This window comes from Sprattus sprattus, assembly GCF_963457725.1.
Source record: "Sprattus sprattus genome assembly, chromosome: 1".
Classification (NCBI taxonomy): Eukaryota; Metazoa; Chordata; class Actinopteri; order Clupeiformes; family Clupeidae; genus Sprattus; species Sprattus sprattus.
In genome coordinates this window covers 33275142-33291703 of record NC_137920.1, presented here as the reverse complement: position 1 = coordinate 33291703, position 16562 = coordinate 33275142, and the positions used below count along the sequence as shown (strand labels likewise).

Genomic DNA, 16562 nt, shown 5'->3' with positions numbered 1-16562 from the left:
CAGCCTATTTGTTTAACCAAACGAAAAAAGCGTCAGTGGGCGTAAATGTCGAGCAAAGACGTGCGATGTCTCTTGGCAGGAAAGTCTGAAATGATTAACTTTGTGCCAGTGGCAACCAGGCAGGCAACAAGTTACTAAGCTAGCCCTACTAGAGCCTAATTATTATTGACAAGCGCATTGCCTTACTAGACTTGACAGAAGTCCAATTGGCTGTTCTGCGAACGACAGTCCAGAGATGTTATGATACGTCGATAAAACTAATCTCAACTTTCTCTTCTAAGCATCACTCTGGCCCGATTTCCCTGGCCAGCAAATAACTAATCCAAATAAATAGCCTATTTCTACAGCGTGCATGTTTGCCTGTTGCTGGTAACACTGGTAACATTACCCCTGTCACTTGTCACGGAGCTTTAAATTATTCAAGCTATGCAGCTACAGCCATCTAGATACGCAACTTATTTTTCGTTGATTTGAGAGACTCTTGGATCATTATGTTCAATAATTAAAAATGTGTGTAGCCAAAGATGGAATAGGGGTGGAACGTTCCAACCTCCTAAAATTTGACTGAAGGCGTTTGTCTGTGATGTCAAATCTGTAGCAGCAGTCCCATACGCTGATCCAGGAAGTGCGAAACTTTAGGGTAGCTGATGGTAGGGAGGGGGAGACTGTTTCGGAGTAAACTCAAACAAGGTCGTAGTTCTATCTTAATAACTTAGTGGAGCTAAAGCAACGTTTAACATCTATCAAGTTGTCATCTTTCCGCGGAAATGCTGTAATGGACTCCGTTGACGCAGGTAATAGTTGATCAATGATGATTTTGTAGTTTACGGGCAGGTGAGACGACTTAACCTAGCAAATGCTAGCAAGATAAGTTAGCAAGACAACCGCGTACATATCTGCTTTGTTAAAAATGTATTGTATCGACATCTAAGATCGAAGTCATTGTCAGTTATCCAGTGATAAGTTATACGTTAGCTTTGGTGTTGTTGACAGTTAGGCTCAAGTCTTAATTTAGCTAGTGACCAATCAGACGCATTCAAATGTATAGAAATAATAATATAAATTGGGTGGCTGGTTGTTTACCTAACATGCTTGGGTTCGTCTGCAAGCAAGCAATAATTCAAATGTCTACCAGATTGATCAACCAGAGTGTTTTCTCTGCTATTTTCGCGAATAGACATGGACAGTGCTTGACTTTGTTTACAACTCCTCAGTGTATGTTGTGACCGTACATCTACTCTACTACTATCTGTAAAGCCTAAAACTGTTAGGCTATTGTATTCCCGTATGACGACACAGATTCCTTCACACTGCATGACAACACATTCAGCAGCAGCAGAATAGGGCTCTTACAATACTGTCCTTTCAGGATTGTGCAAATGAACTAGAACTACAAGACATTTCTCTTAACCACCTCCTAGTTCATTGCGAAACAAATAGTCAGCATTAAACATCTGAGTCAACATTATCAGTCAAAAGCTACTACATGTCTTAGACCTCATTCTGCTAAGCCAGTTCATTGACACTTTTTAACCTTATCTCCCAAACACTAGTCTTCCTGCCTGATCGGCGAGGTCCAGCATGCAACCCTTTGCTGGACCAGCTGCCCAGCTACCAGTCCCTGCTCTACCGCCGGAAGCCTTCCCATGGGGGCAGCACCAAGCGGAGGAGTAGCAGCCAGCGTGGGCGCTTCGGGTCCCTGAGCAACAAATGGACGACGACCGGGAGAGCAGAGAACAAGCAGAAGACTGCCACGGTCCAGAGGCCTGTCAGAGAGCAGCCGAAGACCATGGAGGAGAAGCGCAGAGACCGGTTAGTGTCCAACTTTCAGTCTCATAGAGTTAAAAGTGTAGTCTGTGATTCTAATACAATACACCTTTTGTCAAATTCAGCACATTGTGATCAGTGTTTTCGTCCACAGTCTGTGCTCTGTAGATGGGAAACAAACATAGAGGCTCGGACCGAGCCATAAACAATTCCAAAATCAGGATGTTGCTTCAGGAGCTAGGAAGGGAAGGGTGTAATTTGGTTGCCTTTCTCCAGAATCACAGATTGTCTTCTTTGAAACCTTTGACTGCCTTTGATCTGTGTGCATTATGGAAACTTCAAGAGGCTAGGAACTGCGTAGCCTGTCACAGGAAGGGCCCTGTGACCGAGATTCAGAATGACTAACCACGGATCGTTCTCAAGTGTTTTCTGGATGCTGTACAAAAGCAACCATCTGTGGTTGATGTTTTGGTTGAGAAACACAGAAGTGTTTGCAGTGGCATAGTTGTGCCAGCGTTACGGGCTACATGCACCGTCTGAGTCATCACATTTAGTGGGGGAGTTGTTGACCTAATGCAGTGACCCCTTTACAACCGTAAATGCTCTAATGCGCTGTGTTGCAAGTAGTTCTCAACTTCAGCATAAAGTTACACCCCCCACAAGTTGTGTACATGTGAAATTAAATAAAATAATTAAATAATACCTGCATTTGAATTAGGGGTGTGCCAAATAATCGTCATGACGATGCATCGCGATTCTAATTTTCACGATCTACTGCATCGATTGTTGACGCCAAGTATCGATTATTAATTAAAAAAAAAAAAAAAAATTTTTTTTTTTTTTTTTTTTTTTTTTTAATTGCATGAATTTGGTTGGCGAACATCAAGCATTTCCGGCCGCGCGATACTGCATGTTTTGTTTATGAATGACTCATAAACAAAACATGCAGTGTATCCAGTAATAATAATATTTGTGTTAAGTAACCTCCAAAAGTCGTTTAAATAAATACAGCTATGTATGAACTGAGTTGCTTTGAGTTATCAATTGAACACACTATCCAGATCATACACAGCCAGTCAGCCACTGGTAATGGCTTCATTTTTTTCTAACAGTGTTCAGTGAAAATTCGCAATGCATCGCAATGCATCGCAATGCATCGCAATAATTCAAGTATCGCGATGCATCGTGATAGAATCGCATCGTGGCATGTGAATCGTGATACGAATCGAATCGTGACTTCTTTGGCAATACCCACCCCTAATTTGAATGCTGTCGATCTGAGAGCACCGCTACATTTCTGTGTTACACCCTGCCATGGTCTGTGTGAAGTGAACTGAAGCTTAGCTGTGTTTTTGTTGTTTTGGTGGCTTGTGCACATGTATATGATTGATCATGCATGTATGGGTGTTTTGGCGCTTTTGCAAATGTCAGGTGCCATTACGTCCTGGATTGTTTGTCTGTGTTTTGTGTGTGTGTGTGTGTGTGTGTCTGACTGCTTGCTCTTTCTATTTGTGTGTGTATGTATGCCTGACTGCTCTGTTTGTGTGTGTGTGTGTGTGTGTGTGTGTGTGTGTGTGTGTGTGTGTGTGTGTGTGTGTGTGTGTGTGTGTGTGTGTGTGTGTGTGTGTGTGTGTGTGTGTGTGTGTGTGTTTAACTGCCTTGTGTGTCTCTTAACTGCTGTGTTGACGTGTGCGTGTGTGTGTGTTTGTTTGTCTTTGTGTGTGTGTTTCTGTGACTGCTTGCTCCTTTTATATGTATTCGTGTGTGTGTATGTATGTCTGACTGCTGTGTGTGTGTGTGGTAGACTGTCTGGTGTGTGCGTCTCTTAACTGCTGTGTTGACGTGTGTGTGTGTGTGTGTGTGTGTGTGTGTGTTTCTGTGACTGCTTGCTCTTTTTATTTTTATGTATGTCTGACTGCTGTGTGTGTGTGTGTGTGTGTGTGTGTGTGTGTGTGTGTGTATGTGTTAAACTGCCTGGTGTGAAGGCCTCTCTTCACTGCTGTGTGTGTGTGTGTGTGTGTGTGTGTGTGTGTGTGTGTGTGTGTGTGTTAAACTGCCTGGTGTGTGCGTCTCTTAACTGCTGTGTTGCGTGTGTTGCGTGTGTGTTTGTGTGGTAGGGAACAGCGGAGGGAGCAGGACCGACGTCTGGGCGGCTGGAGCCAGTGGCAGCGGAGCATGCGGCGCTCCCTGCGGAGGATGAGGGACGACGGGCTGGACCTGCTCCGGGGCCTGGAGCTGTGGAGGGGGGACATCCACGTGATCGAGGGTAAGGCTTCATTCATGGTTGGCCTTTTACGCAGACACAAGCAAGACACGCAAGAGCCCCTTGATGCAACTGCGTGGCCAAGCAGAAACGTTGTCGCAGAAGCATGTATATCGGCCTGAAGCCCGCCACGCCCCACCACTCTTTAATCTGGCGCTTGGTTCAGCAGAGGCGTGTTTCAGCATGACCGGCCTAAGAAGGGGTGGAAATTTTGGGTGGACAGCATTCTGGGTAGACTCTGAGTGGACAGCATTGGGATTCTTACATTAACATTTGGAACATTTCAGTGACCGACTAAACTGAATGAGTATTAGTACATTGAGTCTTCTCACAAAGTTCAAGGAAACCATAACGCTTGCCCTACAAGCTGTGAAGCTCCACCTCTGTAGGGTTGACAGTGGCAGGAGAAGTTTTTGGTTAAGCTTGTTTTTTTTTTATTTTTTTCTGATATGAATACCAAGAGCCAACAGTTGACATGCACAGTTTTTTTTTTTTCTTCTTTTCTTTGAAATGTCTTTTTCTAGAACTATCGTGTCTGTCTGGGACCACGCAAATGTCTCTCTATCTCTCTCTTCCCACCGCACTTTTCCTCCTTATCCCCATCCACCCCGCATGCATCTCCTCAGATTAACCAGAGGGGCGACCGTGCCCCTCTCTTTCTCTATCTCGCTCTCTCTCTCTCTCTCTCTCTCTCTCTCTCTCTCTCTCTTTCAATGTGCGCTGAAGCCGAGAGTGCAAGTCAAACCCTTATCAGCTAACCTCAGTTATCTGCACCCTTGCCAGGGATGTTCGGCACGGGCATCCTGTCCTACTTCTCCTTCCTGCGCTTCCTGGTGCTGCTCAACTTCATCATGTTCCTCCTCATGTTCGGGTTCGTCATGCTGCCCATCATCATGGCGCCCAGTGCCTCAGGAAACATCACCTCATACATCAGTAACAGTACGTCTACGTCTACTAGGCTGTTTGTCTGTTTGTTTGTGTGTTTGTTTGTTTGTGTGTCTAGTTTTGAATGGCTTAAGACAGATTGGGGCATGGGAGTCATTTTGGCTGTGTTAAGAATGACAGATAAGATGGATAAGATGTGACATTCAATAGTACGGCGAATTTCTTTGTAGAAAACATGTTCAATTCTGGCGTAATGGTTTGGTCTTCCTCTCTGTTTTACCTCGATCACAATTGAGCGCAAACACGTTACAATTTGGTCAAGATGGGATTTTGTTGCCCACTTGTCGTTTGTCGGTTCTTGAAAACTGTGTGTGGTGCTACCGTGCGGATGTGTTGCAGGCAGTCAGTGCAGTGATTATCCCAGCAGCTCACGCCAGGGCCTGGTGGTTTTCCACCAGTACATCACAGACCTGCTCTCAGGAACGGTGAGCCCCACACCCTTCACAGACCACACACCACACCACACCACATCAACACAACACTAAACAACACAACAACCTGGTCTCTTCGAAAGGGCAGAAACTGTTGTTTTACCATTTCAGAATGCTGTAAAGTTACAGTGAACTTCTTCTATCACTTTAGGACTAACGTGTGTGATTATAAGTGTCTGATAGCACTGGGTGTCTGGATGTGTAACGTTTGTCAACGGGCGGCACACATAGAACGCGCCATGTAAAACATTTACAGTGGATATATGCTGCATTTCGCTTTAATTATACAGCACCTCTGCTCCTGTGTGTTGTGGACTGAATAAAACAAAGGGAAACTCGTGTTGTTAATCTCCTTGGTGATGCAGGGCTTCCTGGAACAGACCTACCTGTTCTACGGCTACTACCGAGTGGGCGGTGTCCATTTCCCAAGGTTCTCGTACAACCTCCCCCTGGCGTACCTGCTGGTCACCGCAGCCTACCTCCTCCTCAGCCTTGTCTGGATCGTGAAAAGGTACGGAGCGAACAGCAGGGGGCCTCTCACCTATTAGAAATGCAAGATGAGGGGTGTTTGGTGGATGAATTTTGCAGTAAGGTTTGGCAAAAACAGGCTGAGATGGACAGTGGCACGCCTTATACCAACTCTGCTCTGCTGTGGTACATAGGAAATACGACATGCTGCAGTTAAAAACATTACCCACAGGTAATGTGGGGTTTGTAATGCAAATTGAAGGCCATGTTTATTTATGCGTTTATTTGAAAAGGGGCACTACATTGATAAACATTTCCAGAAAAATGTAAATGCCTAGGAAGCTAGGTTAGCTAGTTTTTATCTGTTGTCCCTTTGAAGGGCATGACAGAGAAAGACAGAAATAAATAATACAAGGAATAAAGATAAACAACAGTTTGGCAAAACAGTGCAGATACCAAATAGTAAAAACCAGACAAACATACAAGGTGTTAGACATTAAAGGAAGTTACGTTGTGAGTAATGCAGTGGCCTATTTGTGGTTGCAGGTTTGGTCATTTTTTATCCATTTCTTAAGTTTGTTTTTGAACACTGAAAAACTGGCGCACTTCCTTACATCAGTAGGGAGGGTATTCCAGTAATTAGAGGCGCTTACCGAGAAGACTGTCCGTCCAAACGTACTGTGTCTATACTGTAACACAGTCTCCCCTGGTGAATGCCCTAGTTGCCAAACCATTGCCATCCTCAGCTTTATAAACTCATTTAATGGTGGAGGTGCCAGCCCATGTAATATTATAAAAATGAGACAGGCATCCAAAAACTGTAGGAAATTGTCAAATTTGAATGAGTTATACTTTGTTGTTAGGTGATCTAGAGTTTTTAAGGTCTAGATGTAGGTCTAGAGTTTTTAAGGTCTGCTTGTAGAGGGTCTCTTTTGATTTCAGAGTTGTTGTACTTGCTTGTGATCAGCTTGTGTAACAGTACGAGATGTGAGAAAAGATCATGGCATGCATACAAAGTTTGACTGCCTCTGTAGTTAAGTACGGCCTTACATGTCTAAAGTTAACCAAGTTAAATGGAATGGTACTGTCCACCAGCTTTTCTCCTTCAATAAAGACATCAATGTGCTGTGCATTTGTGTTGCTATGGCTGCACTGAGGTGGTGAATGGTGCACAGGCAGGCTAGCAAGAGGTCATTTGCCATGTCGGAAAACACATTTTTGGAAGTTCAGTGTTGTTCACCTAACGTGTCAACGGTTGAATCTCATGTCTTTAATTCTTCCTAGTTACCTTTCCTTTCTTTTTTCCTTGTGCCTTGGCTTCTCTTACCAAGGAAGTGAGAATGAGATGCAAGGATAGAGGAATTGAAGCCAGACACATTTCACAAGCCAGACATCAGTTACTGACGACTTGTTGCTCAACTGTAGTTCTAGGAAGAAAGGATGTGACGGAGCAAGTGATACAAAAATGTATTGATTATGATCTGCTTCTTTTTTGTACATTTTGTTTTTAATCACTGAATATGTGATCTGTGTAAGTCAAATGTTTTGTCCTTGTTCCTTGACTCACTGGTGCACGAACTTATGCCTGTTTTGCGGGCAGACTTCGATAAATATCCATGTCACAGAGGATTGATGGAGGATAGAGGAGCAAGGAGACAAGGATGTGCCAGTTGGTGTTTTGACATTCACCCAGTAACCCTACTGACCCACCCATTACTCTGTTCCCTCCTAATCGGGTCAAGTTCTCTCCAGTGTCCTGTTTACCATTGGTACCTGATCACGTTTCCAGAAACTTTATAGGGCCTCTCCCGCTTGATGTGTCATTGGTCTGACTGCCCCAGCACAGTGCCCCAGTGGCATGCAGTGTTACCATCCATCCAATCATCTGAGGGCTGCTACTAGCTTTCCAGATATCGTTGTTTTCCAACCCTCAGGCTTTGAGGACCTCATTTCCTTCCTGGAGATGGAAAACTAAACATTCTTTCTTTTTTGTCTCGCTGGACAATATGATGCCGTCAGAGGACTGCAAATAACAGGCTATTGCTATACATTCATGAGGCGGAAAAAAAAGAAGTGACGCATTTGGACAAATGTAGTTGTGAAATTGTCAGTAAGGTGCCAGACGCAACTTCTCGACACATTATGCAACATGTGACGTCGAGTGTGATTCTACCACAGACCAAGATCAGTTGGTTACTCAGTTGGGTAGTCAGAACACTGAGGCTCAGAGACGAGGTTCTGAGGCGTAAACAACGTGCATTTATGGGGTACAACAACATATTTTTTCGACTCACCCGAAATGCCAACTCAGAATATCTCCTTCTCAACCATCCCACCATGCCTCCCCAGCAGTGTCTTCAACATGAGTATTTTAGTTATATTCAGGTCAGGATTACGAGGAAGACGTCTCTGAGCAACTAGTTTTGCAGGTTCAGACATGACTTTGACACTTTGTTGTAGGAGAACATGTCTGAAGTCACCTTTGACGGTTTAGTAATAGACTGTGGTGAGAACTGGCTTGCTTTTTAAAACCCTCTCACAAGGTCACTTATTTTTTTATAAAACAATCTGTGGCATTCCCCTTCTAAGAAGAGTGGTTTAGATCATGTGAAAAAGTCACAGGATGGATGACTACACCACAAATACACGCTAGGACCAACACATTTTTACATGAAGTCTATATATGTTATAGTCTGCATATGTTTTACACAGAACATAAACATTAAGGTTCTTTTTCTCTACAGATCAGCTGCAGGCTTCAAGCAGAATCTCATCCAGGATGAGGATCGCTTTCAGAGCTTCTGCAACAAGATCTTTTCTGGCTGGGATTTCTGCATCACCAATGAGAACGCTTCCAGACTTAAGAGGAGCAGTTTGCTGTACGAACTCAAGGTTTGGAGCTCTTCGGTTTCACACATAATAAGCTATATTACTGTATTTGAATAACCAGCAAATGGCCCATTAATGGACAAAATAAAAAGACACCTGTAGTCCATCATACAGGATTCACGCGAGTTACATCATAGGCAGTAGCTGTGTCTGTTTGTCTTGTTCCTGGCCCGGCATGCCTCCCCATGGATGATCCAGCTGACCATTCACAAACAATCAAACAAGGCAGACTTGCTTAATGTTTCATTTAAATGGCATTTAATAGGCCTGTATTGGTTTTTCTTTTATGTATGTAAAATTATATTTATATATTTTCGCCCAGTTCAAATGCCAGTCACGATAGAAGATTATATAGACATAATCTGCATAGTTTTAGCATTAAAAAAAAAGATATCCAATCTGATATTTTATTTTATTTGTATGGATAATCAAGTATGTTTAAGATATGAATTAAACAGACTTTTATTGTGAAAAGAGTTTTCCAAATCTGAAGATTAATACTAGAGGCCCTCAGAAACCTTGATAATCTGAATCTAAATATCTCGCTGGGGGGCTGAACTGAATATTTGATCAGGGGACACAAAATTCTTAGCAGTGCACCTTTACATCAAAAGATATTATCAAGTGTAGCGCTAGCTTTAGCATTAAACATTCTTCACCAGGTGGTGCTAATCCACTGTGACTTTCCTTCCTGCCCTTACAGACGGACCTGGAGGAGGAGCGCATCAAGCAGAAGATCGCCGACCGCACCCGCAAGGACAAGTGCCGCATCTTTGCGCTGCGCGTGGTCCTGAACGTGTTTGTGATCGCTGTGCTGGCGGCCTGCTTCTACTGCATCTACAGGGCCACCATCTTTTCCCAGGAGGCCCAGGTACACGGCGGCTGACGCTGGATTTCACTTTGTTCTGAGTTGTGTGTGTGGAGATTTGTTGTGATGAGTCTCTTTTCTTATTATCTAGTATAGCGAGATGGCAAGACTAGCTTCACAGATATAACTGTGCATGATGTGCACTGATTTTTTCAGTTAAGTCAGAATGACCTGCATAGATTAGTGTATGTGTCTGCAATCAGTTCACCAGATCTTCTGTATCCTGTATCATTACACAGTGTAGTGTTACCATCAGTGTTCTCATCAAGATCAATAAGTAGGAATAATATTTCACCAGTCACTACTGCAGCAGGTTTCTGACTAGCTATGTCTTATTTACGTGTTTTTGTTGGTTTCACCTCCAGATGACTACGACTAACTTCATCATTGATCTGATCTACGAGTACCTGCCCTCCATCGTCATCACCATGGCAAACTTCCTGACGCCGCAGGTGTTCAGCCTCATCGTCCAGTTTGAGGACTACTCCCCAGCCTTCGAGATCCGCTTCACACTCATGAGGTGCGCACCGGAAAGACGTGACTGATAGTGATCGGGATTTGCACAAGTAATCGTTGTGGAATACCTGTAGTGCAGGAACAAACTGCCGCTAAAAATCTTCCGTGTGTGGAGGCATGACACATTTACTCATTGTCCGCCATTTCTACTCAGCATTATTTTATGGAAACACTTGTGCTGTTTATATACATATAGAAAGCCTGTTTGTCTTACTTGGTCCTCAGGTGTGTGTTCATGCGACTGGCCAGTATCGGGGTGCTGCTGTTCTCCCTCTGGTCTCAGATCACCTCCTGCGAGGGGGGAAGCTGCACCTGCGGCTACAACCACAAGCTCTACCCGGTGAGTCCAGCTCTTGAGTTTACACTAAGAGTGTCAATTTGAGCTTTGAGTTTACACTAAGCTGAATTTGAGTGTTTTTTAGATTAGATTCAACTTTATTGTCATTGTACAGAGTACAAGTACTGAGACAACGAAATGCAGTTAAGCATCTAACCAGTAAGTGCAAAATAGCAATAAAAGTGCAGAGTATGTGCAAATGTAGGGTGGGCTAAGTGAATAAATATGATATGTACAGTAAGAGTTAGTATATGACACAGAATTGTAATATAAACAGAATTGAATAGCAGCAATTAAGGTAAGAGTGAGGTATATAAGGTGCAGGTGAAAGTAAACTGGTGGTAACAAGTGAAATCAAGTGAATGAGGTAGAAAAGTACAATCAATACAGGTAATGCAGTAAAGGTGATGCAGTATTAAGAAGACATATGGTGCAAATGGTTTCAGTGAGGTGCTATGATGAGATGCTGGTGTGTCATGCACAAGCACATTATGATTTATTTTTTACAAATTATTAAGTACTTATTTTCATATATGCTTTAATGTGTACAAATCCTGGTACGTTTATTCAGATGAAAACGTACACGTTACAAGTAAGGAGTTCTATTTGTGGATAGAAAAACACATTTATAAATCTTTCATTCATGTAAGTGTATTTGACTTGACTCTTTAATTCCGATTCGCAGTGTTGGGAAACACGTGTTGGACAGGAAATGTACAAGCTCATGATCTTTGATTTTATCATCATTGGGGCAGTCACTGTCTTTGTGGAATTTCCCAGAAAGTAAGTCTGCATGGGTTTGTATCTTTCACTAATTAATTACATTTAAACAGAGTTAGCTAGTGAATCTCAACTGTTTTACACACAGCACGTATTAGACACCAAAGGGACCTCCAGCGGAGTGAGGGTAGCAATGTAACCATGACCATTAGCGTAGCACTGCTTGCACATCCTGAAAAAAACTGCATGAAACAGACTGTCTTGACTCCTTTTAATCTCATACTACAACTTAAAGCTTAGAGCAATACTGTGAGAAAAGGATTGTGAAAAACTGTGTGGGAGAAAAATGAAGTGTCTTCTTAGTGATTGTGTCCCTGGCTGACCTCAGGATCATCTATAACTACTGTCACTGCGGCCTGGCCAAGTGGTGGGGGCAGCAAGAGTTCGCCATCCCCCAGAACGTGCTGGAGATCGTCTACGGCCAGACCATCTGCTGGATCGGCACCTTCTACTGCCCCCTGCTGCCCGCCATCAGCACCATCAAGTTCTTCATCGTCTTCTACATCAAAAAGGTTAGCTCATGTTAGTTATTATGGAGAACACAAAACCCACATTGCATGATAGTACTACTATACAAATGTGTATGACAACTTTGTTTAATATGTTTAATATGCTAATTTCCATAGACTGAGATACTGTTTAAGACTCACTGTTCACTTATGCAGAATGAAAAAGTTGATTTGTGAAATCGGGTTTTCCTGTGTATAGGATTAATTATGTCGTATTCTTCATTGATTGAATCATGCTCTTTTAAGCTTGCAGCATTTGTAACATCCCATGTATGATAACAGCTCCAGCTAACTGGGAGCCTATGATTGTTGTATTGTGTAACTAGCTGTTTGTTTGATGATAGATTACATTGGTTGTGTGTGTGTGTGTGTGTTTGTGTGTGTGTGTGTGTGTGTGTGTGTGTGTGTGTGTGTGTGTCATTTCGCAGGTGAGCCTGGTCAACAACTGTCGCCCCGCCACACGGCCATTCCGAGCCTCAAGCTCCAACTTCTTCTTCCTGGTGGTGCTGCTGATTGGCTTGGCCTTGGCCTGTGTTCCGGTGTTGGTCAGCATTGCACAGTAAGAACACACAGTCACTGTCCTGTGGGGGGGGGGGGGGGGGAGTGAGTGCACACAGTCACTGTCCTGTGGGGTTGGCCTGGGAGCCGTGATGGGGAATGTCCAACAAAATTAAACGGGAAAAAAGTTAATCTCTCCACCAACTAATATGGTGATCATGTGATGATGTTTAAACTATGTGGCCGTTGAGAGTAATGAGTTAGTGGTTCCAAACGTATCCAGATCTGCTGTTACTCAAACAGTAGGAACCAGCGAGACTGTGGAGTTGAACTACATGGTGGTTTACGAGCAATTACCGGAAACCCCACACTAGATCCAGTGGTTAGATCCAGAAATGCTTAATTGCTCAATAGCATGCACCAAAAAGATTCATGCATAATTATATACCACATTCATTCATCTAACTAACTTCATTCAAGTAAATTCTGTTGTCAGACAAAATCATTCTCTAGAGGTATGTTAAGACAGAGTACCATAAATAGTCAAGAAACTGAGCTTTATCTCTGGAGTCAAAGTGCAGGTGCACAGAAACAACACTGGAGCAATCCAGAGAAACAGGCACATAGGTCAGACGTCACACGCGTAAACTGTTCCTACACGTGTGATTTAAAGCAAAACTTTCCTAAATCCCAATAAACGTGGTGACTAAAAATATATATAATAATAATCACACTGCGAAGATACACAGGAAATGTAGACATTGTTTTAGTCATGCTGTGAGCAACTAACACATAAATGGGGTTCGCAATATATTATTGTCATGCAAGGATGTTAAGCTTAAGTAGAGGAATTTAAGTTCGTAATTCATGTCCTATTCCCTCCACATCCCTTTCAGGATTCCCAGTTCCCAAGCGTGCGGCCCCTTTATCTACTACAAGACGTCCTGGAACGTGGTACCCGAGACGGTGAAGGAACTTCCTGCGGGCCTGAGGACCTTCCTCTACGCACTCGCCTCTGAGCCCTTTGCCGTGTCTCTCTTCGTCATCACATGGTAAGCTCCAATTTCTTTATTTTTTTTTACCCGTTCCACATACTCACTGTTTGATACCCTAATAACAGTTGACGTTGACTATACAGTCTGACGATCAAAACATTTTCATTGAGTTGGGTACTTTTGATGACTAGAAGTACGTTTTGAGTAGGTTTCACTACCAGTAAGGTGGTGTTACCCACATTTAAACATCTTAATTTTAGAAAGGGCTTGAATTTGAAATGTTAAAAGTGAAATTAAACTGAGGTGCTGGGGATTGGTTGAGTGTCCTGCTGTGTGTGACTTGAGCAAAGGCACCGTGACTGACAATATATCCGTCTAGCTGTAAGACCTGTTTCTATTGTTTTAATCATTTTTTCTTTTGCACGACTTGCATGAATTCTGAGTTTAAGTTCTGAGCTTTTGCAAAAATATTTTTCTGAACGTTTCTGGAAGTGTTCTTGAAAAAACATGAAAGTTCCTTAGACTGAGGTATCTCTGTCTGTGGTCTCTCTCTGCTCTTGTGTGCAGGCTAAATGAAGAGACTTGTGTTTGATATCTTTAGCTGTGCTTACATGTTTCAGCATTATTTCCTCTGGTTCTATTGCAGCCTGGCCATGTTCTATGTCATTGCACTAGCCGGAGCTCACAAGCAGGTCATCAATCAGCTCAGGGAGCAGCTAGCCATGGTGAGTCTATTGTGCTTTTTCAGGCTGTAAGGAATGCCTTCATTTAATCACTTCAGTGACTTTGTAGACTTTGCAGAGAGGAGGCGAGACTCTCCTCATAACCAGTGGGGCAGTGCAAAGGTTTGCATGAGCTTCCTGTCACAGCTAGTTACCATAAGAAAAGGGAATACCAAAGTAATTCTAGAAATGGTAAGAGTGTTTTACTATGTTGGATGGTTGGTTTCCTTGTTTTTGCATAAAAGTACCAGATAAACCTGTCAGTGCTGTGAATCCAAATTACACAAACAAACAAACTAGACATTTCTGTGTCTTTGAACAATTTTCTGCCTGTTTCTTTGACGTTGGTGTATTACCGATCGATGCGTCTATCCGTGACTTGTTTTCATTAACCAGTCGTTGTTTCGTGCTTGTTCAGGAGGGACGGGACAAGCGCTTCCTGATCCTGAAGCTTAGCCACGCACAGAAGAGGGCATCGGCTGGACACTCTTCATCCTCAGCCAGGAGCAACCGCTACAACAGCACACAGAGTCGAGAAAACTCCGGAGTGTTTCTGGTCCAACCAGCACCCGACTCGGCAACTCAGGTCTAAGCGAAGGTCCCTGTCAGACGGTCAACAAGAGCCTGATGAATAAAACCTTCTCTTAATGAACTAAAAAGGAAAACAACAAAAAAGGCGAAAAAAGAACAACTGTTATAAAACGTTTTCCAGGGTATTATTATTTTTTTTATATATTTTTTTTTATTGTTTGTTCTGAGGGGTTTAGAGGGTAAGGTTTGGTGAGCATTAACCCTTTCTAGTTATCGCTGTGACTCTTAAACTGTGCATCATCTCTGAGTTGATCATGCTCTGATACTTATCTAGCCATAGTAAAAACATTGGGATCTTAGGAAACCTGTTTCATATATCGATAGATACTCAACTGTCCGATACTTGTTGGTTTGGGGTGTTTCTTTTTTTTCCTTCTAAGAAGGACATCTGGAAATGGTTACTGTTGAAAGGAGACACCACTCAAAGGAAAGTTAACTCTTTCCTTTAACAAAAGATGTGATGAAATGACCACTACAGTTTTATGCCGTTCATTTTTTCCCATGTTGTTCTTCGTATAACCAGTAACTTTGGTACCCATGATTAGGACTAAATGTCCTTTTAACTGTCTGTGCCCTCCTTAAAATACAGAGGGTGTATTCTCTGAGCCTGGATTTCAAATGCTGCTCGCAGTATTATTTTATTGTTTCTCTTTCAGTGTTGGGACTAACAATGTTGAATTTTTTTTTATTGTGCTAATGATATTTATGAATTTTAATATTCAAGTTTGGATGTTACATGTGGAAATAAGCGTTTTAGTAATAAATAAAAAATGAAAATATCAAACTCTTTAGCCTTCTCTCTGATTTATCAAATATATTAACAGCTATAAAAAAAACCTGCACTTAACCTGGGTTTGCACGACAAACTTTTTGATTTTATACAAGCAGCTTCAAGGTGAAGTCAATATGAGTTCTATCGTAACTACGGAGCTGCAAATGAATGAATTAAACACCAGCAAAAACAGCCCGTGAACGGCTTGGGTGCTACCGAACTTGTGCATTCGTTTTGATGGCGTGAAACAAGTCTCAATAAGTTGTGCTGTAGGAGGTGCTTAATTCTAAATATCAAAATAAAGGTTGTTCTAGCTACTTCAGCGGTGGATATATACAGCTCTGGAAATAATTAGGAGACCACTTCAAAAGTATCAGTTTCTCTGGTTTTACTCAATATTGGTATGTGTTTGAGTAAAATGAACTAGTTTCGTTTTATTATATAAACTGCTGACAACATTTCTCCCAAACTTCCCCCCAAAATATAGTAATTTAGACTAGCGCATTTATTTGCGGAAAAATGACAACTGGTCAAAATCACAAAAAAAGATCTCGGATAATGCAAAGAAAACAAGTTCATATTCATTTTTAAACAAAACAATGCTAAGGTTTTAACTTAGGAAGAGTTCAGATATCAATATTTGGTGGAATGACCTTGATTTACAATCACAGCTTTCTTGTATCTTTGATGCAGGACTTTTTGACTGTGGGGGCTGGAGAAAGATAAGACTCGCAGAACTGCCGCAAAAATATATAAATATATGTATAAAACGAGATACAAGTACATTTTACAGTTTTTAATCTATTTTATATTATTCATGTTTATTGGAGAGCTGCAAGGGATAACCCATATTTTACATAATCAGGTGCAAGATTGGTGGTTGTACGCATGACAAGTGGCACTGAAAAATCCATTCCTTGTAAATGTCCTCCTGTGGGATTTTGCGGACTGGAGAGGGACAAAATATTACATAGTTCTGAGGGAGATGGGAACGGGACTGAAAAATCCATCCTGCACTAGCTGAATAGACTGAAAACAGTTAAGTCTTTGATATTTACTGTTAAAATGGATTGAAAGAACCAGCATGGTGTATTGACCAACCATTATTACACACAGTAGTGCCATACACATTTCATGAGATAAGATTCCAATCAAGTTGCGACTCAAGCGTTTCTCTCAAGCAGACTCTTATGTTGGAAAAGTACTTCCGT

At 42.2% G+C, this 16562-nt stretch overlaps 1 protein-coding gene across 1 annotated transcript; it reads left to right on the top strand.

The window, feature by feature from the left end:
• Positions 1 to 660: 660 nt before the first annotated feature.
• tmc7 (transmembrane channel like 7) lies at positions 661 to 15033 on the top strand. Its single transcript, XM_080853253.1, has 16 exons — positions 661 to 794; positions 1554 to 1812; positions 3885 to 4033; positions 4814 to 4969; positions 5315 to 5400; positions 5772 to 5917; positions 8619 to 8766; positions 9467 to 9634; positions 9997 to 10151; positions 10373 to 10487; positions 11170 to 11267; positions 11593 to 11776; positions 12202 to 12332; positions 13168 to 13323; positions 13913 to 13991; positions 14407 to 15033. The coding sequence occupies exons 1-16, from the start codon at positions 776 to 778 to the stop codon at positions 14578 to 14580; spliced, it is 2223 nt and encodes a 740-aa protein (XP_080709379.1). The 5' UTR covers positions 661 to 775; the 3' UTR covers positions 14581 to 15033.
• Positions 15034 to 16562: the final 1529 nt, after the last annotated feature.